General features: G+C 50.2%; 1 protein-coding gene across 1 annotated transcript; it reads left to right on the top strand.

Moving 5' to 3' along the window:
* The first annotated feature begins 25 nt into the window (after window positions 1–25).
* Window positions 26–24313, top strand: TRIM3 (tripartite motif containing 3). The gene is made up of 12 exons (XM_049651102.1): window positions 26–209; window positions 8222–8387; window positions 13968–14199; window positions 14423–14574; window positions 14805–14985; window positions 15244–15976; window positions 16098–16201; window positions 21493–21660; window positions 21873–22041; window positions 22298–22368; window positions 23427–23567; window positions 23715–24313. Exons 2-12 carry the CDS (start codon window positions 8257–8259, stop codon window positions 23865–23867), a joined length of 2235 nt encoding a protein of 744 aa, XP_049507059.1. The 5' UTR covers window positions 26–209; window positions 8222–8256; the 3' UTR covers window positions 23868–24313.
* Window positions 24314–26876: the final 2563 nt, after the last annotated feature.

Consider the following 26876-nt stretch of genomic DNA (forward strand, 5'->3'; position numbering starts at 1 on the left):
GCGGGTCCGCAGCCCCGCCCCGGCCCCTCCCTCCGGCCTGTGCGGCGGGTCCGGCGGCGGCGCCGGCGCGGGGACAGGCGGAGGCGCGGGACGTGGGGCGGCGCCGCGGGCAGGGCCGGGCGGACGGGCGCTGGCAGCGGGGGCAGCGCCGCGGGCCGCTCCGAGTGGCCGCATTCTGGGCCTTGGCCCTCCCATCCTGCTCCGCCGCGGTGAGTGCGACGGGCGGCCCCCAGGGGTGCGTTTGTGTCCCTGTTTGCTCGGGTCCGCGTCCAGGTCCGAGCCGCGGTGTGTCTGTCCGAGTGTCTGTGGGTGGGGGCACAGATGCTTTTCAAAAGCTGTGCCTGTCTCTGTCCACGTGAGGCGTGTCCGTGTCTGTGAGAGCAGTGGGGGGATTCTTCGGGCTGTGGCTGCTCACGTGAGGTCCATGTTTGAGGGGGGAGGCGCGGGTGGATGGGTGATGGTTCCTTGGAGGAGCGCGGGGTTTGGTAGCTTGTGTATGTTGGCGGAGGGTGTCGAACGCTGCGGCCGAGGGTGGTGGTGGTTTGGCGGGTGGGGTTGCTGAATGGAACTCTGGAATCTTGTGGCCCAGCTTGTCTGAAGGGTTCCTTTCTCCCTGGGTGCAGACACTTCCACCCCTAGCTTCCCCCACCATCCTCCTCAGCCACCCAGAAGCCCACCAGCTAGGGTGGAGGACACTCTTTCCTCCTCTAGAGCTGCTCCCTTGACAGGAAGCCTGATCCGGAGGCTGCCTGTTGTAGGAAAAGACCCCTCTGGTTCCCCTTCAGCCTGGGCCCTGCCTGGAGGACCCCAGGCCCCTCCCTGGTTCCAGCCTCCTCCCTTCTGGACTTGGCTTCAGATCCTGGGCTGCAAACCTGCAGGGACAGATGGTTGCAGGTTGGAGGGGCAGGCTGCACCCCAGAGAGGTCGGTCTGACTGAAGGCAGGTCCTGGGCTTGTTCCTGGTGTGGGGGTCTCTGATGTGGACAGCATACGCCCAGGACTAGCCCCAGTAGGAAGATGAAATCTGGAAGGTTGGAGTCGGTACAGAGGTCTTTTTCACAGGTCTCTCCCCCTGTTTGTGTGTCCAGCTCACCAGTGCCCATTCATCCCCTAAGCAGGGCTCTGGTTTGCTGCAGAATTGCAATCAGAGCTGCAGGCCTGACAGGTGCCCTGCCTCTCTTGGCTTACATGCCACCAGTGACAGAGCACTTACTACCTTATGCTGTGGGGAGGCTTTTGTATGTTAAGTAGAGGTCTTTTTCCTTGGAACTTTGTTCACTTGTCTTGTTATTGCCTGTGCTTTTGAGTCTCTGTCTGGTGAGAGGGAACTGCAGTGATTTAAACATGGCTCTCCTGTCACCAACATATACTGAGCACCCTCTGTGCCAGGTGCTGCCTCAGCCACTTAGGGGACAATGGCATTCTTGCTGAGAGAAGAGCTTGAGCAAAGGCCCATGGTTGTGATAGTACAGCCTGTGTTCAGAAAAACAGAGCAAAACCATATGGCTAGAGAGAGGGTGTCCAGAGGGAGTGTCATGGGTGCCCTAAACTTAGCAAATGTTTATTCTGGAAGGGTGGTGGAAGCAGCTGCACACCTAGCCTTACCGTGGAAAGCAATCAAATCCTCAAGGTGGTACAAGATGGGATTTAATCATGGCACATATTACAGTCTGTAGGGACCTTTGGCTGGAAAGAGAACCCAGGGGATTGCAGATTTGGAGAACAAAAAGACCCTCCCCATCCCAATTTACAAGTAAGGGGCTGGAGTAGAAACTTGCCCAGTGTCTTACCTTGCCTTAGTGAGATTAGTGTCAGAGTCAGGATTGGCTCCTAAATCTCCTGACCTTTTAACTTTGACACATTTTAGAAGCAGAATATAGGATATAGTCATAGCTGGTATCTGAAAGGTGAAAGAACAGGAAGAATTGAGAAGATTCCCAGGGTTCTGGCTGGTGTGGCCAGGTGGATGATGGTACCTTTTGTTGAGATAAGAAACGCCAGCAGGAAGAGTAGGTTAGGGGGAAAATCAGTTTTAGACTAATCTCTATGCATCATCCACGTAGAGATTTTTAAGATAGAGCTGGGTATATGGGTCTGGTGTGCAAGTAAGTTTTCTGCACAGGAGATAAGGCTTTGAGAGTCAAGTGGATGGTTACTGAAGCTATGGGAGTTGATGAGATTTCCCAGGCAGAGTATGAAACTAAGAGAAGAGGTCCTGGATCAAAGACCTTAGGAACTAAACATTTAAGGAATGAGCAGTGAAGGCACAGCTAGAGAGGCAGGTGGAGAGCCCTCCTTGAGTGGGTTGTGAAAACATCTAGGACAACCTCTGCCCTTTCAAGTCTTGCTCTCTCAGTCTTGCTCTCTTGCCCCAACTGGTCCATGTTTCTTAATTTTTCATGCTTCTGTTCCTTTACTCACTGTTTTCCCAATGTACCTGTCAAACTCCTTCAAGAGTCAGCTCATGTATCTCTTCCTCTGGAAGCCTTCTTTATTCTCCCCCACCACCTTCAGAGTTAGATACTTCCTCCTCTTTTTGTCCATAATAGTTAGAGTATATCAGTATCATGACACGTACCACATTATAGTACTGTATTTCCATGTCTCTTTCCCACGCTAGTCTGAGAATTGGTGAAGGACTGGGAGTGCAGCTGTTTCAGCTCTGTGTCTCCAGTTCCAAGTTCAAGAACCTGGTCCAGAGTATGCCCAGGGAAGTTTGATTGTTTGATAGGTTAATCAGCTGATTAAATGGTTCATCCACCTGCTCATTCTGGCAGTGATGGGGGAGATGGCACTGTGAATTGCATCACTTTCCTTCCCTGCCAATCTTATTGAAAGGATTCCTTTGCTTTCAGGACTCTATCCTTCTAAGGCTTCATCTGTCCCAGAGAAACCCCAAAACTGTAACCTGTAGTCATTTGTCACTTTTCTGAGGTCTCCAATGATCAAATACCCTTGGGGGCTAGTGGACAGGAACGAGTCATTTTAGGAAGCAAGTGAGCCTAGATGACCTCTTGCATTGTTTTTTAACAATGCCGTGGTCACCTACCTCCAGTCACAGCTGTGTGAAGCATGTATACTGAGACTCTCGTAAGTCTGTAGGAGGAAGTCATGGGGGAAATTGGATGCTGCTTGAGAATTTGGAGAAACCGAAAAGCCTTGAGACACATCCTTTGCAGATGCCAAGGATCTAGTGGAGTCAGCACTGGCTTTCTTCATCTGCTCAAAATCAACTTCCTCCTCACCCTCTGGATCTGGCTTCCTTTCCTCCAGCCCCTGGAAACCATACTCCCTAAAGTTAGTGACAGCTTCTTTTTGGCTTTAGATCCTGGGGATTCTCTGCAGTGTTTCACAATGAAGATTGTTCCCTTATCCATGAAGCTTCTTCTTCCTTGGTCTTCATGATATCTCTCTTTCCTGTTTCTCCTGCCTCTCTGGCCATAACCTTTTCAATTCCTTTGCAAGCTTTGTTTCCTGGACCTATGCCTTGAATGATGAAGTTCCTCAGAGCACAGTCACAGTCTCTCCTTTCTCTCCTTATGCTCTGTCTGGGTGATGTCAGCCAATACCATGGCTTCGGGCACCATGTCTACACCAGTAACTCCCAAATCCCTATCTCCAGGCCGCTCTCTTTCCTAGGCTCCAGCCTAACTTTCCCACTGCCAGCTGGACCTCTCCACTCAAAATGCCCAATAGGCTTCTCAGATCTGTCTTATTAAAACCCTGAACTTATCCTCTCATCCAGCTGCTCCTCTCCTAGAGTTTCCAAGCCAGAAAACAAGGAATCATCTCCAGTTCTTTCTTCTCCATCTACTCTTCACATCACACCAACCAGTCATCAATTTCTGTTGATTCCTCCCTGTGAAATCTACTTCTCTCCACCTCCCCTTTGCTTCTTCCCTAGTCAAGGCCACCATCACCTCTCCTGTGGAATATCATGCAGTCTCACCTTTCCCCTGGTAACTTCTCTAAACAGTTTTTCACACAGCAGTCAAAAAAGCTACTCTTTTGACTCTATTACTTTCTACTTAAACCCTCTTTGCCCACCTAAACCCCCCACCCCCCCACCCTACCCAAGGTTTCCTTTGCTCTTTGGATGAGGACTTAATCCCCAAGCAGGGAAGAGTAAAGTCTAAACTCTTTAATAAGGCCAATAAAGCATTGTATGATCTAGCTCCTGCCTATCACTCCATCTCATTTCTTAGCCCACCTCTGTCACAGTGCGTGATTCAGTCTCCTGATGCAGAAGGCACCATGCTTTGTAACTCTTACACATCCTGGAGCTCTCAGCATGAAAGGCACTTTCTTAGGAGAACTCCTTTGACTCCCAACCTCTAGTAACCCCCCTCCCCTGCCCCAGCTCTAGGTTAGGTGACCTCTGTGCTCCTGGAGCAACCTGTGCTTCCCCACAAAGCCTTCCATATTACATTGCAGTCACCTATTTGTTAGACTGGAATCCATGAAGGCTGCACTGTGACTATTTATCTTTGTGTTCCCAGTCCTAACAGAGGTGTTGAGTGAATGCTGATTGGGGAAATGAAGTGCCTTTAGAACTGAGCCATAAAAGATGGGTAGGATAAGGGATGCAGGGATGGCAGTGGCAGCCTGAGGAAGGAGGGTGGAATCTCAGGTTTAAGTTCAAGATCCTCCAAGTTTCTGCTGTGATAAACAGTCCACTTAAACCATTGCCTAGAGGACTTTGGGGGCAGATCTGTAGGGCACAGTGGGATGGGAGAGGTGGGAGTAAGAGCCCAAGAGAAGAAGGGAATCTTAGTGATTCAGGCTGGGGTATGGCCTCAGCAGTTGCATGCCTGGCAAGTCTGGGTGGGGAACTGAAGCAGGAAGGGGAAGGGAGGGAGGAGCTGTCCGTCCTGGATGTAGCCCAGTCCCCGCCCCTGTGTGACAGGCTGGGAGAGCCTCTTGGGCTTGGAGAGAGGCGGAGCCTGACATCCAGCTGCCCTGGCAGGGCCCAGTAGACTACTCCTACTCTTCTTCCCAGCCCTCCCCTTCATCAGACAGAAGCTTCAGCTTGGCTCCCACCTCCTGTTCCTTCCTCCAACCCTCAATCTGTCCTCTTCCTGCTATGTTGTCCTGGTGTTAAGTCTCTCTGGAGAGAGAACCTCTGAGTCCCAGTGCCCACATCAGGAGAGGATGCTCTCAGGGATGCCCTTCCTATCCTGTTCCTACTCATTCCCACCCTTCTACAAACATAAGACACATGCAGTTCAGCCCCCTGTTCCTCCTCAAACCTGGAGAGGGCTCTGGACTGGCCCCACTGCATGCATGTATTCATTCATTCATTCATTCATTCATTCATTCATTGTCTTTACAGAAGCCCATGATACATCTAGCTGGGCACAGATAGTTGTTACCTGATTCTAGTCACCTCCTATTTTGAAGTAGTCCAGCTATTTTTCTGCCTTTCTTCGTGGCCACATTTCTGTCATGAATTGTCTATGCCACTGTGTTAATTTCTTCATCTCCATTCATCATTCAACAACTCTAACCTGGTTGCTGTCCCTACTGTGCCACCGGAAGCAAACCTGGTGGGCATTCCAGTCTTCATCTTACTTCACCATCTCTTCTTTCTGGAATCACTCTCTTCTTTGGAAGAGTCCCACAGTCTCTTGGTTTTTTTCTATTCCTTTGGGTTCTCCTTCACTCTCCACTCTCTGTCTCTAGGAGGCCTCATCCATTCTCATTGCTTTAAGTGCTGTTAATATGCCAATGCTTCCAAAACCAGACAGGTTCTATTCTATTCCTTACTTTACATCTCTACCCAGATATCATATAGCGTCTCAAACCTAGCATGCCAAAACCAGAATGCCCCAGATCAGTTCTTCAGCTTTTACTATCTCTAGGCATGGCCTACCACTTCCTTAAGTGAAAAACCTGGGAGTCATTACTGGCATTCCATTATCCCTCTCACACCCAATCCGTTGTGATGTTTTTTTGATTCAACCTCATGAATATTTCTCAAATCATTCTACCTTTTTGCCTATATCTCTGCCAATACCCAACATCATCTGACCCAAAGAACTGAGGCAGCTTCCTAACTGGTCTCCCTGCTTCCACTCTAGCCTCTCCGCAATCCTCATAGCTACCAGAAGAGCTTTTTAACTTTGTTTTTATTTTTTTGTAAATTGGACCATCCCTCCTCCTCACCCCCAATCAGGATAAAGTCCAAATTCTTAACCACAAGGTCCTTGGTGATATCATTTCAGCCTCATTTCCCGGACTTACCTCTTGTCTTTTATTCACTTTGCACTGATCACATGGTCCTTTTGGGTTCTCAGTGAGCCTTCTGCCTAAGAACTTTCATTCCTGCTGTTCCTTCAGCTCAGAATGACTTCCTTCCCTCAGTCTTTGATGCCCCCACCCTCATCCCTACCATTTTCCTTCCAACCCTCAGAGCTCGGTTTACAAGTTACCTGCTTGGAGAGGCTTTCTCTGATCACCCAACCAAATCAGTGTTGTTTCTCATAGGATCCTTTCTTTTTTATAGCACTTCCTTCCCCTGCAGTTTATAAGTATGTATTTGTTTATTTACTTTTAAAACATCGCCATTACAAGGACAGTGACCATATCTGTTTTGTTTACGCTCTATCCCTAGTGCCTGTACAAAGTAGGCACTTAATAGATATTTGTTGAACTATGGAATAATTATTCAATAAATATAGATCAATCCTTTATGTCAGGCTTTCTGCTAAGTGTTAGGGATAAAAAAGTAAAATATCATGCCTGCCTTCAAGAACTCTTCATGCAGTAGAAGAAGTAGAGCAGTTACAAGGATATTATAATACAGCATATTTGGGCTAGAATGGAGGAAATACAGGGTATGTAGGGATACAAAGATGGAATACCTAACCCAGACTTCAGGAAACCAGGGAGGACCTTCTGGAGGAAGTGACATTTATGTGGAGACCTGAAAGATCAGTGGGAGTCGGCCAGACAAAGGGGGGCTTGTAAGAGGATCTCAGGCTAAGGGAACAGAATGTGTGATGGCCCAGAAGCAAAAGAGAACAAGGAGTTTCCAGGAACTGAAAAGAAGCCAATGTGATTTTTTTAAATAAATGTTTATTCATTTTTGAGAGAGCGAGAGAGCATGAGTAGGGGAGGTGCAGGGAGAGAGGGAGAGAGAGAGAATCCTAAGCAGCCTCTGTGCTGCCAGCGCAGAGCCTGAACTGGGTCTCAAACTCATGAACTGTGAGATCATGATCTGAGCTGAAATTAAGAGTCAGACACTCAACCGACTGAGCCACCCGGGCGCCCTGTGACTGATCATATATAATCATGAGACGTGAGGTAGTAGAGGGAGGTATGGAGCAAACAAAGCTAAACCTTGTTGGCCAACATAAGGAGTTTGGACTTTGTTCTCTGGACAATGGAGAACCAGTGAGGGATTTTAATAGGGAGTAAGTAACAAGATAGAACCTGTGTTTTAGGAGCCTTGGTCTAGCTGCAAGGGAGATAGATGAGAATGCACAAGCAAGGAAACAAGGATACCAGTTAGGAGGCTGTTGTTGTATCACAGGAGAGACTCAGTAGGATGAGGATTCGGGGAAGGCAGAGGAAGTGAAAGATGGGTGTGTCATTGAAAGTGGGCATCCTTGTACTATGTACTCAATAAGCACTATCGCAGATTCTCAAAACATCCATTTGAGGTATGGATTATTCCCATAATTCCAAATCAGGAGACTGAGGCTCAGAGAGGTTGTATGAATTGCCCAAGGTCACATAGCTGGTAAGAGGCTGAGCTGGGTTTGAAACTCAGTCTAACCCTAAGTCTGTCGGTTTTTTAAAAAAAATTTTTTTTAACGTTTTATTTATTTTTGAGACAGAGAGAGACAGAGCATGAATGGGGGAGGGGCAGAGAGAGAAGGAGACACAAAATCGGAAGCAGGCTCCAGGCTCTGAGCCATCAGCCCAGAGCCCGACGCAGGGCTCGAACTCACGGACCGTGAGATCGTGACCTGAGCCGAAGTCGGACGTTTAACCGACTGAGCCACCCAGGCGCCCCTAAGTCTGTGGTTTTAACCAGAGCACCATGCTCAGTGGTCACTCAGCCCACCTCCCTCACCCTGTTCCCTCCCAATCACTGCCTGTCCTGCCTCTGTCTGGAAAGAAATGGGGTTAGTTCTCTGCAGGGGATTTGAGTGGTGAGATTAGGTGAGGAGAGGAAATGTGAGCTTCCCTAGAACTGACCATGTCTCTGTACACAGGCTGGTGTGAGTGGTAGGAGTCATCCGTGAACACCATGGCGAAGAGGGAGGACAGCCCTGGCCCAGAGGTCCAGCCAATGGACAAGCAGTTTCTGGTGTGCAGCATCTGCCTGGATCGGTACCGGTGCCCCAAGGTCCTGCCTTGCCTGCACACGTTTTGTGAGAGGTGAGAGGGTGTGTGTACCAGGGAGTGATGAGGACCTTGCCGCCTCCCCTGAGAGGGGGTGCATGTATAAACCTATAGGAGGTGAGGAAAATGGGTATACATGTAGGGGAGCAGATGTACCCCAAACTGCAGGAGGTGAGGGTTTGGTGCAAGAACGTGTGAGAGAGGACCAGAAGCCGCTAACACTGGGCTGTGGTCTCTGCCCCTTCCCAAACCAAGGCAGCTTTCAACACCATCAGAGAAATCAAACAGAGCCCAGACTCTCAACAAGCTGCAGCCTCAGAAGAGTTTGTCACCAGTGGGAGGATAGAAGAAGGCCTGTCCTTCCTTCCCTGCTTATCTTCATGGTTGTTCTGAGGCGCTGAGTGAAAGGCAACCACCCCCTTTAGGCTTTATCCATTATTTACTCATTCAACAAATATTATTTATTGAGCATTTCTATGCGCCAGACCTGTCCCAGGCACTGGGTATGATAAGGAAACAGGTATCATACTTGCTTTTAGAGTAGAGTTAAACAGAAAGCCAGTGATCAAAGGATCATACAGCCAGACTATAGATAAATGTAAGTATTGCCCCCTTCATAATGCTGCACCTGAAGTGCTAAGATATGAGAGTTTAGGTAGGATCTATTATAGTGTGGAGAATGAGGGAAGGCTTACCTAAGGTGTGATGCAGAGGGTGCACTATAGTGAAGGGTGCACTAAAGTTAGCTAAGCGAAGGGAGCGCTATGAGCATCCTAGGCAGAAGGAAGAATGGGAGAAAAGGCGTGTGGCTTGAGGAAATGTGTCAGGTAAGAGGGCCTGGAGGAAGCCAGGTGAGTCTGGAGCACAAGTGTGACTGAGGTGGTGAGGGTGAAGCCAGACAGGCAGGTGGGGCCCATACTACAGGGGCTTTGTACACCTGTTAGGGAACTCTGCCTTTACCCTGAGAGCCTTTGGTCCCTGGGTCTTCTTGCCACTGCCTCCACCCACACCTTCCCGCTGATTCCTGCCTTCGTGGAAAGCTGGCTCTGCCACAGGGACACTGCTCCCCTTCCAGTGCCCCTTCACCCCCATGCTCTTTAAGATTTCAGCTCTGCTGCTCTCTCTCCTTTGTCAGCTGGAAACACTCTCAGCCTTCTGGCCTATTCCAAGCTCTTCCATCAACCTGCATGGCTTCACGACTCACTTTGGCCTCTTGGTTCTCGACTGTTTCTCCAGGAACATCCTCCTTACCACCTCAGTCATACTTTCTCCCAGTTGTGCCTGGACCTTGCTATCACCCAGAATAATATCACTTCTGTGGTCATAACTCTGGCATCCCACTCCTGGCTCCCATTACTCCACTCCCACTATGGCATCTTTAAGTGGGTGTAGACGCCTAGCCCCCTTAACTCTTCCTTTTCCCAGCTGCCAGCTCCATCCCTTCCCCCTGGGATGGCTGACCATCTGATTGGCTGCCATGTTCCCTCAGGTCTTTGTTCTTTTCAGAACCTATGCAGCAAACGTTCAAAACTGGATCAGAACTGTAATTGGACATCTCTGTGCCTCCTCATAGGCCCAGATCACTGACAACTCCTGGAGAAAACTAGTGCCTGAGAAATTATGATAGTAGTAGCTACCATGTATTGATTGCTTATTATTTGCCAGGGACTGGCTAACTGATATACATGCATTGAATTACTTAATCCTCACAATAGATACTTTATTACCCCCATTTTACAGGGGAGTAAACTAGGGTTCAGAGCCACTGAGTAATTAAGAAGTATTTCTGAGGCTCTGTAGTAAGTAAGTAGCCAAGGTCTGAATCCAGGTTTGATTGTAGGGCCTTCACTGTTAATTACTACTCATTCATTTATCTCTTGGTCCCTGCTCTCAAAGAGCTTATGCTCTAGTGGATGGTGACTGACAGTAAGCAAGCAAACAATCCAACAGGAGAGTCACAGCTTGTGCTAAGTGCTTTGCAGGAAATAAACAGAGTGTGTGGGGATGGTTGGGCCAGGGGCTCTTCTACATAGAGTCATCAGGGAAGGCTTCCCTGAGGAGGTGACATTTGACCTCAGACCCAAGGATGAGGAGACAGACTTGCAGATTGTTCCAGGCAATGGGAAAAACCCATGCCAAGGCCTTCAGGAAGGAGTAGACTGGGCATGTTCAGAGATCAAAAGAAGCGAGTGTGGCTGAAAGAGGAGGATGAAGTGAGGTCCAAAAGCATCAGGACAACTCATGGAGGAACTTGGTTTTAGGGAAGTGTTTAGATTTTATTTTTAAACACAATGGGAAACGATGGGAAGAGATTTTTTTTTTTTAAGGCAGGGAAATAATGTGAGATAAATTAGATTTTTAAAGCTCACTCTGGCTGCTGTCCAGAGAATAGATTACAGAGGAGCAAGAATGGAAAGAGGAAACCAGTTAGGAAGGTAGTGTAAGCCAGGTATGCTCAACACATAGGAAGGAGGTCTTGACGAGTTTGCAAGTATTTTGGCTGAAATTCAGATTTCAGGGTTGATGCAGTGACTGGAGATGAGAAACAGGAGGTGGGGGAAGCATGGGAATAGACAGCTGAGGTGAAGTGGAGGAAAAGATTACTGGGTGTGAGGAGGTCAAGGAATTAAGAGATCCTGTTGGTGGATGGGTCACGTCGTGGATGTCAGAGCCCCTGAGAATGATGGCAGGAGTGCATGGATGGAGGGCCTATTGGGGGGTGGCAGTAACAGAAGAAGAGAGTGAGCCAGAAAAAAGACTTCAGTAACTGGGGAAGCACCCATGAGGTCAGTGGAGATAATAACAGGAGGGGTGGTAGAGACAGAAGGCTTGAGCTTCCAAGGAGAATAGAAATGTCCCAGTTGGGGGCAGGGAGGACTCAACCCCACCTGGCCCTAAGGAATGTGGAATGTGAGACAAGCCACTCTATACTTGAGAGGACTGCAGGGAAAACTAGGTCACAAATAAGTTAATATTTGTGAAGCACTTAGAATCGTGCCTGGCACCTCATGTTTGTTAAATAAATAAAAATTAATTAATGCAGATTCAGAGGTGTAGAGAACATTAAGAGGAGAGACTGAGGATATGGGAAAGTGTGCACCATGCAGATCTTCCCTCCACAGATTCATGGTCTCCCAACACAGCCACAGTCTGTGTGTTTCTAGCAAGCTGTCTCTCGTCCTCCCTCCAGTGGCTAATCCCAGCCCTCACCAGTCTCCTGAACCACTCCTTCACTCTCAACAGCTGATCTTGCCTGAGGCGAGTGAAGCATGGTGTCTAACTTCACCCCTGTGCTCAAGTGCATTCACCTCTCTTTCTCTCTTCCCCCATTCACAGGATGGCCTCTTCAGCCAACCTGAACCATTACCCCCTCTCAGAGACCTGTCCACACTTCTTGTCTCTTCTATGTCTCCCTCTCTACTGGCTTCTCAATGCATAAACATGCTCAAGGCTCCCATTACAAACAGATAAGAACTCTCCTTTGTCCCTTTGTCCCAGCTAGCGGCCAAGCAGTCCTTCATTCCCCTTCTTCCCCAAACTCCCAACCTCCCATTCATTCTTCAACTGGCAGCAGTCAAGCTCTCCTCCCCCCCACCCCTACCCCACACTCACTCACCCAGTTTTCCTTACAGACGAAAGTACTCTCACACTGGCCAAATTCAGGGGGCATTTTCCAATCCTTTCCTACCCTGACTCCTCAGCTGTTTCTGACACCGATGACTGCTTCTTCCCTCCTTCTGGAAATGCACTAGTCTCTTTGCTGTCTTGACAGTGTCTCTCCTCTTACCTCTCTACTGGTTCCTCTGCTCTCCTTGTTCAGTATTTCCTGTGTGCTCTGCATGCTCTTGGCACTGAATCCAACTTTTGGGCTGATCTCAACCTCTTCTGTGGCTACAGAGGCCTTCTCAGTGTTGATGGCATCCCCATCTCTCTGTAACCTGCCTTTTCCCCAACTGTCTGCTGCGCCTCACCTCCTGGATGTCCCACTGTTCCAGGTCAAAGCTGAAAGCCTTTATAAACCACTCCTTTTTCTGTGTTTCTCATCTTAGTGATTGTTACCACCATCCACTCAGTCCTCTAAGCTAGGAATCTGGGAGTCAACCAAGACTCATCTCTCACTCTCCATATCTACTCAGAGCTAACACCTCCCACTGCTTTACTTCTTAAATACTTCTTAAATTTGTACCAGCTCATAGTCTACACTGCTACTGCCTAATTCCAGGTTTTTCTCATCTACCACAAGATCTTTTACAAGATGATTGCAAGAGTATCTTGGCTAAACACATGTTTTGTCTTGGATTTGAATCCAGGCTCCAGTGCTCACTAGCTTTGTTACCTTGGATGACTCACCCTTTTTTAGTGTATTAACATAAACATAAAGCACAAAGCATAGCACCCAGCACTTAGTACTTAATAAATGGCAACTGGATGATGATGATGATGATGCTACCATACCCTGTCTGCTGTCTCACCATGTTCAAATTTATTCTCCACACAGAGGCAATGAGGAGGATAAAATGTAAACCTGGCTGTACCATGCTCCTACTGCTCCCTATTGCTATTGGGATAATTTCTAAGTTCCTTATGTGGCCCATGTGGCCCTCCATGACTGGCCCCTGCCTCTCTCTCCAGACTTCTCTTACATTTCTTGCCTTGGACTTGGTCTCCATCCATCTCAGACTGCTTCCCTACTTACATGATGCTGTTTCTGGCCACCTTCTGTGTCTGGAACACTCTTCCTCTTCTCCCTGCACTTCTCTTTGGTTAGGCTAACAATGATTTATCCAGGAAGATTTAGCTTACAACACTTCTTCTGAAGCTTTTCCTGGCTTTTCTCTTCTCCCACCCTGGGCCAGATGCCCCTTCTGTGCATTTCCTTATCACTGCATGTACAGTCTTCTTTATGTTAATAATAAATAATATAATACCCTGCAATATATAGTGGTTGCCATGAGTCAGCATGTGAGCACTTCATATTTAATCCTCCCTCAAGCACCCTGTGAAGTCTGTGCTGTCTCCATTTTACAAAGCAAGGATCCTTGGCTCATAAAAGTTAAGTAACTTGTCAGGGGTCATGCAGTATAATAGATGACTGACCTAAGAATTGAACCCAAACAGCCTAACTCCAGGACCCATGCCCTTATCATTATACTATTTACTTCTCTAAACTCTTTCTGTGACTTTTTTTTTCTCTGTAGATTTGGAAGTATTTTAGAGATAGGCACTGTGTTTTATCTTTGTATTGCTAGAGCTTTGCACAAATTTGGCAAGAGTAGGCAGTAAATGTTTAATGACTTAATGGGGGGAGGGGCTAGTTGCACATTTTCTATGAGAAGGGTTTGTAAACACCTGTGGAAGGTGAGCCTGTGTTTGTACACACTGTGAGGAATGCAGATCTGTCTGCTCTCCTGAGAGAGATCAGGGATGTGTTTCTACTCAATTGTGAAAGGTGAGGCCTTTTACACCCGTTGGCAGGACAAGATGTACGTGCCAACCAGAGAGGTTTCAAAATGAAGTGTACAATTGCAAGAAGGATTGGCATCCTTGGACGGCATGAGGAGGGATACACTGTTTGCCCACCCCTCCTTCCTTTGACTCCCCCTCCTCCCTGGTCAGATGCCTCCAGAACTACATCCCTGCCCAGAGCCTGACGCTGTCATGTCCGGTGTGTCGGCAGACGTCCATCCTCCCCGAGCAGGGTGTCTCCGCACTGCAGAACAACTTCTTCATCAGTAGCCTCATGGAGGCCATGCAGCAGGCACCTGATGGGGCCCACGACCCCGAGGACCCCCACCCCCTCAGCGCGGTGGCTGGCCGCCCCCTCTCCTGCCCCAACCATGAAGGCAAGGTGGGCCCAAGCAGGCCCAGTGAGGCCAGGACTTGGGGTGGAGGGGGAGGAGAGGTTGGGAGAGGGGCTGAGTGGCCGTGGGTGAGAGGGTGTTTCTCTGGATGAGTGGTCCAGGTAGGGGATGCACCTGGAAGGCAAGGGGCAAGGAGGGCAGATGGGGAGGGGAGAAGACAAAGAAGCTTGGGGTGTAGCCGTTGCCTGACTGGAGTGCTTATGCCACCAGACGATGGAGTTTTACTGTGAGGCCTGCGAGACGGCCATGTGCGGCGAGTGCCGCGCGGGGGAGCATCGAGAGCACGGCACCGTGCTGCTGCGCGATGTGGTGGAGCAGCACAAGGCAGCCCTGCAGCGCCAGCTCGAGGCGGTGCGCGGCCGGTAGGAGCCTGCTGGGGACCTGGGCTAGGGGGGCCATGGGCGAGCGTCTCAACCGGGGCAGCGGGGAAGGGGAGGGACGTTGGGGAGGCTAGAAATAAAATTCTTAGGGAAGGCAGGGAGGTTGAGGTAGGGCGTCTCCTAGAGGGCACAGTATAGGGTGCCCCTGAGAAGGACCGGTTTGGTGAGGGCATCCTCAAGCAACCCGGGTATGAGATGTTTCCCTTCCCCAGACTGCCACAGCTGTCCGCAGCTATCGCCTTAGTGGGGGGCATCAGCCAGCAGCTGCAGGAGCGCAAAGCAGAGGCCCTGGCCCAGATCAGCGCAGCCTTCGAGGACCTGGAACAGGCGCTGCAACAGCGCAAGCAGGCTCTGGTCAGCGACCTGGAGGCCATTTGTGGGGCCAAGCAGAAGGTGCGTGTGTTCACCCTTCCCTACCACCACCCACTGTGACATGGCTGTATTGCCTCCATGCTTTCTCTGCTTTCCACACCTGGGCAACCCTTTCCCTAGACTATACGTTCTGCCTCCCGACACGGTCCCATTGGTACCGCGGTATCGGTCTCCTGCCCATACTCACCTTGCAATTCTTTCATGCTATAGTACCGTAAGTTCCTAAGGAATCACAGAGACCCTCTCTGCGCGACCAACCTTCCCCTGTCCCCTCCTCAGGTGTTGCAGACCCAGTTAGACACACTGCGTCAGGGGCAGGAACATATCGGCAGCAGCTGCAGCTTCGCGGAACAAGCCCTGCGTCTGGGCTCGGCCCCGGAGGTGTTGCTGGTGCGCAAGCACATGCGAGAGCGGCTGGCCGCGCTGGCGGCTCAGGCCTTCCCCGAGCGGCCACATGAGAACGCGCAGCTGGAACTGGTCCTCGAAGTCGATGGGCTGCGGCGATCGGTGCTCAATCTCGGCGCGCTGCTCACCACGAGTGCCACTGCACATGAGACCGTGGCCACGGGCGAGGGCCTGCGCCAGGCGCTAGTGGGCCAGCCCGCCTCACTCACCGTCACTACCAAAGACAAGGATGGGAGGCTGGTGCGCACAGGCAGCGCGGAGCTGCGCGCGGAGATCACGGGCCCCGACGGCACGCGCCTTCCTGTGCCGGTGGTGGACCACAAGAACGGCACGTATGAGCTGGTGTACACGGCACGCACTGAAGGCGAGCTGTTCCTCTCAGTGCTGCTCTACGGCCAGCCTGTGCGTGGCAGCCCTTTCCGCGTGCGTGCCCTGCGTCCTGGAGACCTGCCACCTTCCCCAGACGACGTCAAGCGCCGCGTCAAGTCCCCCGGCGGCCCCGGCAGCCACGTACGCCAGAAGGCGGTGCGCAGGCCCAGCTCCATGTACAGCACGGGTGGCAAACGGAAGGACAACCCCATTGAGGACGAACTTGTCTTCCGAGTTGGTACAGATGGCTGAGGGCTGAGCCAGATGGGGGCGGGCAGTGGGCAGGGTAGATCTGGGAGGGAGGCTCAAAATGACCTAAGAGTGAATTCTTTTTTCCCCCTCCCCTGCCTTCCCCACAGGAAGTCGAGGAAGGGAGAAGGGTGAATTCACCAATTTACAGGGCGTGTCGGCAGCTAGCAGCGGACGCATAGTGGTAGCAGACAGCAACAATCAATGTATCCAGGTAAGCATCTTTCCTGCTCTCCTCTGACCCAATAAAGGTTCTCAAACTATAGCCTCCTGAAAAAACAGGGTACAGGTCACCTCCTGAAAGGTGAACCAGTCCTTAAAGATAGTATCAGTCCTTAAAGAGCAATGAATCATAGCACCACCCCGCACCCACCCACTTCCACTGGCCACACTATCCAATACCCTGGCAGTTAGGCCCCAGGGTGTTCCTGTGCTTGCAGCCTCTACCTCCCAGGCTGGGGCTCAGGCCAGACCAGCTCCTGGACTCCGAATATCTGGTTCATTCTTCACACCCCTCTGTCTCCATTTGAGCCTCCACCTGGCTGGCTTACTTACTCCCCTTTACGTGGTCAGGATGCAGGCTCTGCCCTCCCCTGCTTCCTTCTCATGCCAGCCTGGCTCCAGAGTGTCTGTGTGGGTCTCTGCAAACATCTGGTTTGGCTACCCCCAAATGGGGGTAACTTGTGAAAAGAGGTGTCTTCCAGAGGCTGCAGTGTAACCTCACAGGTGGTCCTGCTCTCCGTGCTCCCAGTCTCTCACATACCTGATTCAAGCATCTGCCATACAAATGGACGTGGCCATGCTGCGCTTTGAGCTCCTTAAAGCCAGGAAGCGTGGTTTTCTCTCTGTATTCCATAGAGTGAGCCCAGAGCCTAGTGACAGGCACCAGCTTGGCAAACACGGTATAGCAGTTAAAAGCTCAGGCTCTGAAACCAGACACCTGGGCTTGAATCCTAGCTCTGCCACTTACTGACAAGTCATGTGACCTCCCTAGCTTCTGAGAACTCATGTGTAAAATTAGGAAAAGAATACCTCATGGAGTTGCTGGGAGCATTAAAATGACATAATGCACTGTGCGTGACACCTGGTGAACCTTCTAATGTTAGCTATTGTTAAAAATATCATTGTCCAGGTGGAGACTGTAAACAAAAGCCAGGAGGTGGGAAAGTGCTGGAGGAGGTTGTTCAGGGAACTGGAAGGATCCCAGCCGGCTAGAGGTGGATTACTATTAGAAGCCCAGTAGCTGAGGTAGCGCTGTAAATGGTTTTAGAGAGGATGCTGTGGAATTTTAATTTTATCCTGTGCAGGATTGTTTCTAACTACCATACACTTCATTCAGTTCTTGCAAACATTGTATCAGGTGGCAAAACTTTTCTTGAGGATTCTTACTTCACTACACCTATACATTTAAAATGTTTTTAATGTTTATTTATATCTGAAAGGGAGAGATACAGAGCATGAGTGGGGAGGGGCAGAGAGAGAGGGAAACACAGAATCCAAAGCAGGCTCTGTCAGCACAGAGCCTGATGCGGGGTTCGAACCCACAAACCACGAGATCATGACTTAAGCTGATGTCAGACGCCCAACCAACGTGAGCCACCAGGTGCCCCCCTACACCTATACGTTTAAAGTCCTTCCTAACCCTGACTGAGTACTCCTGTCATACTTCCAGCTCTGCCAAAGGTCTGTCACCTTAGTGTCAGCTCCTCCCAACCCCTGCTTTCCATGTAGCAGGCTGAAGGTGCCAGGAACTTTTCTATGACCACATTCCCTGTACTGTCCCACCTGCTTTGATTCCTCTGCTATTCCTAAGAGCAGAGGAATGAAGAGGTGCAGGGTAGCACATGCAGCATTTGGGTCCAGCCCAGATAGCGAGGGAGGGATGAGGTGAGTAGGGCTGGTGCCAGGTCCCTACTCAGTCCCACCCTTCACCTTCTAGTTCTTTTCCTTCTTCTTATGCCAGGGATGCCTTCTGGCACAAGAGCTGAGATTTGGGAAGCCTTCCCAGGTGTGCACACACATGAGTGCTCGCATGCACACAAAGATGCATGTTGCTTTGTCTCCCTGATGAGGGGCTGGGGAATTGAGAAAGAGGGCCTGGAGCAGCCCCCCTCCCCTCCAGACACCCGCCACTCCTGTGGCAGCCCTCCTTCTCATTCCTACTCCCATCAGCACCCCAGCAGCATAACCACTAGGACCTGGACTCTCAGATCCCCGAGCTGAGTTTCTGCTTCTTTTATTTTGGGGTCCCCTAGCTTGGTATGGACCGGGCCCCAGGTGGATGTTGCCTTCCCACTTCACTTCCCAAACAGAGGTTTTGTGACCTTGTGAACTTTTCCTCCTTTGGACGGTCTGTGGTGACAGCTGAGACAAATCCCTTCATTGTGCTGAATCAGCATCAGCTGACAGAAGGGAAAAATATTTTGTGATTTTGAATGAAGAATTTTATTTGTATATATTATATCCGTGTGTAGTCATCTTAGTCCAGAAATTTTATCAGCTCTTCTGTGAAGACTTCCTTGTTTCCTTTAGGAAGAATATTAATCACATTCTCCTTTGAGTTCCCTCCACCTTTGCTGTCACATTTTTCATACTTTACCAGAATCACTAGTTTGTTTTGTTTTGTTTCGTTTTACTAGTCTGTCTCCCCTCAACTAGACTCAGATCCTGAAGTTACTTAGTGCTACTGTGGTATAGGAGAGAGATGTTAAGGACCAGACTAGGGCACCAGCAGATTCTAGAGAGGTTAAGAAAACAAATGTGTCAGGTGATAAGGGCCATCACATGTCAAAGGAGAAGAAGGGGTCAAGAACGGCAGGACTTGGTGCACCGGGTAGCTGGTGCTGCCTTTCAGGAGCAGGCCTGGGTATAAGTTGATGAATTCTCTTGCACACATGTTGAGTGTGATATGGCTGTGTGGCACCCTAGTGGGGATGGCCAGTTCTGTCTGAGCTTGAGCTGAGGAATTCATGTACTTGTTGCTGTACCAGTGCTGCAAATGCAGTAACAAATAAGGCAGACAGTCCCCGTTCCACCTGAGGCTTACATCCTTTGGAGACAAGGGTGTTTAGCAGTTAGTTCCAGAAGTGTCATTTGTTAGCAAAAGAACTGTAAAGCATGTATCATGGAGGCCTACCTTTATGCGTATATATTGATTTAAGGGCTGGAGTTGGTCATTAAAGGCTTTTCTGAAGAAGCGACCTGGAAATTTCTAAGAACCAAAAGATGAGTAGGAGTTGGCTAGGTGTCAGGGGTGGGATAGGATAGGATGGGAAGAGCCTACTCCATTCCCCCTCACCCCTACTCCAAGCCTCAGCGTTGAGCCGGAGACTGAGCTGTTCAGACTGGAGGAGGCACACGTGCAGCCTCACTGCTGATCTGGCAGCACCTTTAGTCCCTCTTGCAAGATGGTGCCTCCCTCTCGTGCTAGCTAGTGCTGGCCTGCCACAGGGGACCAGGGCAGACCCCGGGCTGTGCTGGCCTGTCAGCTGAGGGCATGATAGAAGTCCACATCAGGAGGGAGGACTAGTTCAAACAGCCCTGCAGGCATGAGAGATGGAGCAGGGGCAGGGAGCCTAGCCCACTTAGGGGGAGCAGGTCTGGATGGAAGAGCAAGGGCAAGGCCCAGAACTTGCGTTCCCCAAGGCTGCTCCTGGCTCTGACTCATCTTGTGTCCCTAGAGTCTATAACAAAGCAGAGCATGTGAGACTTGTGTAGTGAGTGACGTTTTGGCTGTGAAGGAGAAGCAAGAGGCTATAGAGGGAGGGAGAATTGAAGGATGGGAAGACCTGAGTATGTTGGGTGGCTAAGAGAGAAGGTAGGAGAGGGGAAAAGGTCAGAAGGTTCACTCTGTCCAGGAGGAAGGTTACCTTGTCAGCCCCTTGGCCTGGATGTGCTCATCCTTGTCCACCACCCTGCCCTTTCTTGTGTGCTACCAAGTCCTGTTGTCTTCCTCCCATGTCTCCTGAGTCCATCTTCACTCCAGCAAGTACCCTGGTCAAAGCCATCATCACTTCTCACCTGGACTAGTGCAGTGCCTCTGGCTACCCAGCCAGTGTCCAGTGTTGACCCCTCCCTGCAGCCAGAGTGCTCTTTCTTAAAAGCGCCCATGTGGTTTTTTCAATACCACCAAGCAACTCTCAGTGGACACTGACCAGGTGTCCTGCAAATTTAACTCCGTTTTGACACTGTTTACCTATAGAGATAGCATCACTTCCCACAAGACTGCCCTCACATCAGATGCCAGTCACAAGTCTGGGTTGTTACTTGTGCTTCTTACTGAACAGCTATAAATTGGAGTGTCATATGACCCCCTCCTCAGGTTCTATTAATTTGCTAGAGTGACTCATGGAACTCAGAGGAGCATTTTATTCCGTTTACCAGTTTACTACAGAAGATACTATAAAGCATACAGACGAACAGCCAGATAGGGAAGTACAGAGGGTGAGGTCTGGAAGAGTCATTACTGCAGGAACTTTGGTCCCTGTGGAATTGGGGTGCGCCACTCTCCCGGCACCAACATGGAGGCACTTCAGATCTGTACCATTCCCCTCTTCTCCTTCTCAGAGGTTGGTGGATAGGGCTGAAAGTTCCAACCCTTTAATCATCAGGTCTTTCCGGTGACCAGCCTCATCCTGAAGCTTCATAGGGGCCCCACCCTAAGTCACCTAAGTCACAAGGGGCTCCTTGTGAATGACAAAAGACAATCCTATTAATCAGGAAATTCCAAGAGTGCCAAGCACTGGGGACAAAGACCAAATATATTTCTTGTTATACTACAAAAGCAGATCTCATCTTGTCACTCCTCTGCCCAGAAATTTTCAGTGAATTCTCATTATACCCAGGGGGAACTTTACTCCTGCTGTTCATGGGAGTGCTCCCTGCAATCCAGCCTCACTGGATGAGCAGTGCCCATACTGGACCCTGTGCCTTTCACACACTGTTGACTCTGCTTAAAGTGCCTTTCCACCTCCTTTACTGGCCAGCTTTGGTTCATCTCTTGGCATCTTTATTAGGCTATTAGCTCAGATATTCATCTTTCAGAGCCTTTCCTGGCCAGTCCCCCTCATCTCTCTCTTATTCTTTTTTTTTTTTTTTAAGAGACAGAGTATGAGCAGGGGAGAGGTAGAGAGTGAGGGAGATACAGAATCTGAAGCAGGCTCCCGGCTCCGAGCTGTCAGCACAGAGCCCAATGCGGGGCTCAAACCCATGAACCATGAGATAATGACCTAAGCTGAAGTAGGATGCTTAACTGACTGAGACACCCAGGTGCCCCATATTCCCTCTCATATTCTTACAGCCCTGTTCATACCTGTGCTACATGTCACCTCAGGTCTGCGGCCTTGTCTGATTCTTCACTGTACCCCCAGCATGGTGTCGGTAAATGTTTGTTGAATGACTGAATGAAAGGGGGGGGGGTCTCCTCCCTCAGGATCTTGCTCCCTTCCCTCTGTGCCCACAGTCTCTCCCCTCCTCCCCGCTCCCTCCCTTGCTCCTCTGCTCCAGGTTTTCTCCAATGAAGGCCAGTTCAAGTTCCGCTTTGGGGTCCGGGGGCGCTCACCTGGGCAGCTGCAGCGCCCTACAGGTGTGGCAGTGGACACCAATGGAGACATTATTGTGGCAGACTATGACAACCGTTGGGTCAGCATCTTCTCCCCTGAGGGCAAATTCAAGGTGAGAGGCCTACTGTCACTGTGCTCTGCATTCCTAATGGCCAGCTCAGGTGACCATTCTAGTGCCTCCTGCTGGTCAGGGTCTGACCATCCCCAGCCCAAGGTTCTCCTTTAGTGTCCATCCCCAGCCCAAGGTTCTCCTTTAGTGTCAGGCTGGGACTATTCTCCCGACAAGGCAGGATAAAGGCCTTAATGGGTATCCCCTTCTTCCAGACCAAGATTGGAGCTGGCCGTCTCATGGGCCCCAAAGGAGTGGCCGTAGACCGGAATGGACATATCATTGTGGTCGACAACAAGTCTTGCTGCGTCTTTACTTTCCAGCCCAATGGCAAGCTGGTTGGCCGTTTTGGGGGCCGTGGTGCCACTGACCGCCACTTTGCAGGTATTGGGGAATAATTCAGAGATTTATTCTGATACCCCAGTCCCAGAGAACTACCCCGGATACCCCAGCTTCAACTACCCCCCCCTATATCTTGGCTCCAGAGGACCCCCTCCCTTCACTATACCTTGGTACCATACCTGTCAGCCTCTGAGACCCCACCCCTTTTCCAATGCCCCAGCTTTATCATCCCAGATATTCTTCTCCATCCCACGCAGTATCCCATTTTACTGCCCTAGAGACTGCTTTGTATTTTCAGGGCCCCATTTTGTGGCTGTAAACAACAAGAATGAGATTGTAGTGACGGATTTCCATAACCATTCAGTGAAGGTCAGTGTCTTTCTTCCCTCTATGACCGCTGTCCTGACATCTTTTCCTCTTTCACAAGACTGCTCTCTCCCTCACCATTTTCCCCCCTTGAGATCATTCATTTGAACAATAAACATTTATGGCATGGCTACTTTGTCCCAGGTGCTATGCTAGAAGCTGGGGATACAGCGATGAATAAAGCAAATACGCTGTGTTCTTTGTTATGGTTTAGTAGGGGAGAGGTAAAGCAGCATATTGCTGTGTATTATTATATTACAGTATGATGTGATAGATTCTGTGGTAGGGCAGTGCAGGGCACTGTGTGAGGGCATGGTAGAAGCAATTGATTCAGGTGAGACTGAGAACCACCTAAAGCAGCAGGGGAACTAACCGGAAGGGAGAGAAGGAGGAAAGGATTTGAAGCAAGGAGGACAGGAGGAGCCAAGATTTGGAGATGGGAACCCTTAACAGTGTGTTCGAGAAACCACCAGTAGTTCAGACTGGGTTTGAAGAGGGAAGTATGGATCAAGTGTGGATGAATCTTGTGAACCCTGTTAAGGGGCTTGCTCTCTTCCTAAGAGTTATGGGGAGTCACTGAAGGGTTGTAGGCAGTGGGGTAATGCATTGCTATGTCTTCGATCACTCTGGCTGGGGTGAGACTGGTGTCAGGATGATCCGTCTTTTGTAGTAATCTAGATGAGAAATGTTGAGGACCGCTGCAAGGGCAATATATACAGTAGGGTGCAGTTTTGAGAGAATCAGCAATTTGTGTTAATTCACTGGCCGTCAAGCAGAGGAGAAGGTGGAGTTGAGAACGACTCATGGCCAGATGGGCATTGCCATTAAAAAAAAAAAAGAAAAAAAAACGCGGGGAAGTTAAGCTGTTAGGTTTGATAAGCCCAAGGTACATTAGCTGGACCTATTCAGTAGGCAGTGGGAAACATGGATGTGAAGCCTGGGATGAAGAACTGGGCTGGAGCTGTAGACGTGGGGGTCCCCAGCCCTGGGGCTTCACCCTCCCCTCCTTGAAGGCTCTGCCCGAGGCCAGGTCCCCAGTCCCCAGCCCTTTCCCCTGCCAGGTGTACACTGCCGACGGAGAGTTCCTCTTCAAGTTTGGCTCCCATGGAGAGGGCAATGGGCAGTTCAACGCCCCCACAGGAGTAGCAGTCGACTCCAACGGGAACATCATTGTGGCCGACTGGGGCAACAGCCGCATCCAGGTAAGGCCCAGGGATGGCATGGGGGTGAGGCTTCCTGCTGTGCTCCGTGCACCAGCCCCCCCTCCTGCAACTCCCCTGCCACACCCCTGCAAATGCCTCTCATCCACCTGATCTCACCTCTCCCTCCATTGTCCACTCATTCCCCAGGTATTCGACAGCTCTGGCTCCTTCCTGTCCTACATCAACACGTCTGCAGAGCCACTGTATGGCCCCCAGGGCCTGGCACTGACCTCAGATGGACACGTGGTGGTGGCCGATGCTGGCAACCACTGCTTTAAAGCTTATCGCTACCTCCAGTAGCTGCACAGGGGCCCTGCCTGGCTCATGGAGGGACAGACATGGGGGGATTGGACAAGAGGGTCTGGCCGGGAGTTGGGCCGGACCTGGCAGCACTGAATGTGGGCTGTGGGCGTGGGTGCGCCCAGTGCCCTCCCTCTCCCCGTCTCCCAACCCCACGGTTGCACTTTATTTATTCGGTTCTTGCTTTGGTGACTGGGTGGGCCTGGACTGTGGTCCCAAGGATGTGTGCAGAGCTTCACCGTTCCCCCTCTCCCCACCTTACACGCCTGCCCTGTCCCCTCAGTCTGCCCCCCACCCCCCAGCCTGGGGCCAGAACAGCCTCTCACTCCAGGGCAAAAGTCCCTCTGGTTGTCTCCCTACCACACCATACACACTGACAGAGACAGCAATACCCCACCCCCCATATTAAGTAAATGTGTTCACCAAGATGGTTTTGTTGCTTTCTTGTGGGGTGGGGCTGCAAGGGTATGGGAGGGTGGGACTCACTCTGAACTAAAAGGTGGGCAAGCAGGCAGGCAGGTGATCCAGAAGCCTAAGAGCCCTGATGTTTTAAAGTTTCAGGAGTAGAACACAAGAGAGGGTGAACCCCTGGGACTCTTAGCCACCTACCAAGTCCCTGTCCCTGGGCCCATATCTCCTACAGAAATAGTAAGTCCTTTGGCTGTGTGCCCTACGGCTGAGAAGGAGCTTGGGAAAAAATGACCCTTGCCCAGAACCCAGCCAGCAGCTGCAGGGAGAACAGTTTGAGGGTATGACAGTAATTCCTGAAGCCCAGGCCTGGGTTGGGGACCTTGGGGCTATCCCAGGTGGAAGCCAGGTGTGGGAGACTCCATGGCCAATTTTCAAGCTCACTGCTGAAGCTGTGGAGCCCTGCTTCATCCTCCTGTTCCCCATTCCATGATCATCGCCCCTTCTCCACAGTGGAATGAGAATCCTCATACCCCTCCTGAGTTCTAGTCCCCTGGAGTTGACTACCAGTTCCAGAGATAATTATAACCAGCACTCAGTGATTTGGGAGTCAGGGGCTCTGACTTCTCCCTCTACAAAAGGCTGAGGCTCAGAGGAATAGGGCATATGGCTGATGAAGGGCAGAGCCCAGACTGGAATCTGTAGCTGTCATACTCCTAATCTGAAAGCTGTAGCACTTAAACTCATCCTTGCATTCCTTGCACCTGGTGTAGTAACCGGCAGAGAAGGCACTCCACAAGGTTTGGGGAAGGACAGATCAGGGAAGGTTGGTTATGAGAAGCCATGGGAAAGCTCGACATTGTCCTGGTGTATGATTCCTGGGACTAGGATGGGAGGACCTGTCCACGGAGACCATGGGGGCTTTATAGAGATCAAGGGAGCACCACGCAGACCACATGGAAGTCTTGGTTATTTTCACCTCCCTGAGCCTCTTTGTCCCCACCAGTTGGGACCTGCTAGGCAGGTGTAGGGCCAGATGAACTCTCTGAAGTTCTAGGGCAAGTGTTCTTATGGGGCCTGCACTTCTGTCTCCAATTATGAGTAGGACTGCCTAGACCCATGCCCTGACCAGCATGGATAGTGTGCTCAATTATCAGTCACTCGGCACCAGTGCAGTCTTCCCCTGGGAGCTCTCAGGTGATAGTTTATTCCTCCTGCATTCCCTTCTTTATATTTATTTTTTTATTGAAGTATGGTTGACACATAATGTTATCTTAGTTTCTTTTCTTTTTTTTTTTATTTATTTTTGAGAGACAGAGTGAGACAAAGTGAGAGTGGGGGAGGGGCAGAGAGAGAGGGAGACACAGGATTGGAAACAGGCTCCAGGCTCTGAGCTGTCAGCACAGAGCCCGACGCGGGGCTTGAACCCACAGACCGTGAGATCATGACCTGAGCCGAAGTCGGACGCCCAACCGACTGAGCCACCCGGGCGCCCCATCTTAGTTTCAGGTGTATGTACTCCCTTCTTGACAAAGCACCAGCAGTGGCATTGAGGATGGAAACTCAAAGTTCCCAGCCCTCAACTCTCACACGCTTACATCTTGACACCTAAAAGTAGCAGGGGAATAAAATGGCAATAAAAATGAAGTCCTTTGGGTGGGAAGCCCCAGATGGCTTTCCTACCAGCACAAGAATAGGCTGCTGGGGCTGATTTCCATAGATACCAGATTAGGTTGTCTGCCTAAGCCATGCAGAAGGTGTCTCAGGGTAGGGTTACTCACTTCCTCTTAGACTTGATCACAGTGGGCATTTTTTCTCCCAGTTCAGGCCATGGGCCCAGAAGTAGGCAGAAGTGGTGTCTGGAAGTGGAGGCTATGCCTTCACTTGGTTGGCATGTCTTAAATAATCTTTACAGACTTGGATATTGCAGCAGAACCCTTGCTGGGACAGGTCAGAAAGTTATTCTGTGGTCCTGCAAGGACTAACACCTGCTTATGTAGGTCAATCAGATGATTGCAGAACAGCCTTCTGGACATATGTGGCCCGTGGGCTCATGTTTTCATTCAGTAAGTGCTTGTATGCACTTAGTATCAGTCAGAGTGGTGGGCCCTGAGAATACAGACAGAACTGTTCTTTGCCCTTATGAAGTTGATAGTATGGTGGGGAAGGCAGGCAAAAAAGTAAACACAGGAAGTAAATGTATAGTGGCAGTTTGTGTTAAAGCTGTGATGGAAATGAATAGAATGCAATAAATAAAAGAATGTTATGTTAAATGGGGTAGGCAAGGAAGGCTATATATATATATATATATATATATATATATATATATAAACAATTTTCTTTTTTTTTTAAAAGAGAGCACAAGCAGGGAAGAGGGGCAGAGAGGGAGAGTCTTAAGCAGGCTTGACACTCAGTGGGAAGCCCAATGCAGCGCATAATCCCACAACCCTGGAATCATGACCTGAGCCAAAATTAAGAGTTAGTCACTCAAGGAGCACCTGGGTGGCTCAGTCAGTTAAGTGTCCAACTTCGGCTCAGGTCATGATCTCACGGTTTGTGGGTTCGAGCCCCGTGTTGAACAAAGAGTTGGTCATTCAACCC

The sequence above is a fragment of the Panthera uncia genome, chromosome D1 (assembly GCF_023721935.1).
Source record: "Panthera uncia isolate 11264 chromosome D1, Puncia_PCG_1.0, whole genome shotgun sequence".
Classification (NCBI taxonomy): Eukaryota; Metazoa; Chordata; class Mammalia; order Carnivora; family Felidae; genus Panthera; species Panthera uncia.

Excerpts from the sequence above, each read along its gene's own strand:
- TRIM3 (XM_049651102.1), top strand. The coding sequence starts at position 8,257 with ATGGCGAAGAGGGAGGACAGCCCTGGCCCAGAGGTCCAGCCAATGGAC. Across the intron at positions 14,986-15,243 it reads TTTGTGGGGCCAAGCAGAAG|GTGTTGCAGACCCAGTTAGA; the intron begins GTGCGTGTGTTC and ends TCCCCTCCTCAG. Across the intron at positions 15,977-16,097 it reads CGAACTTGTCTTCCGAGTTG|GAAGTCGAGGAAGGGAGAAG; the intron begins GTACAGATGGCT and ends CCTTCCCCACAG.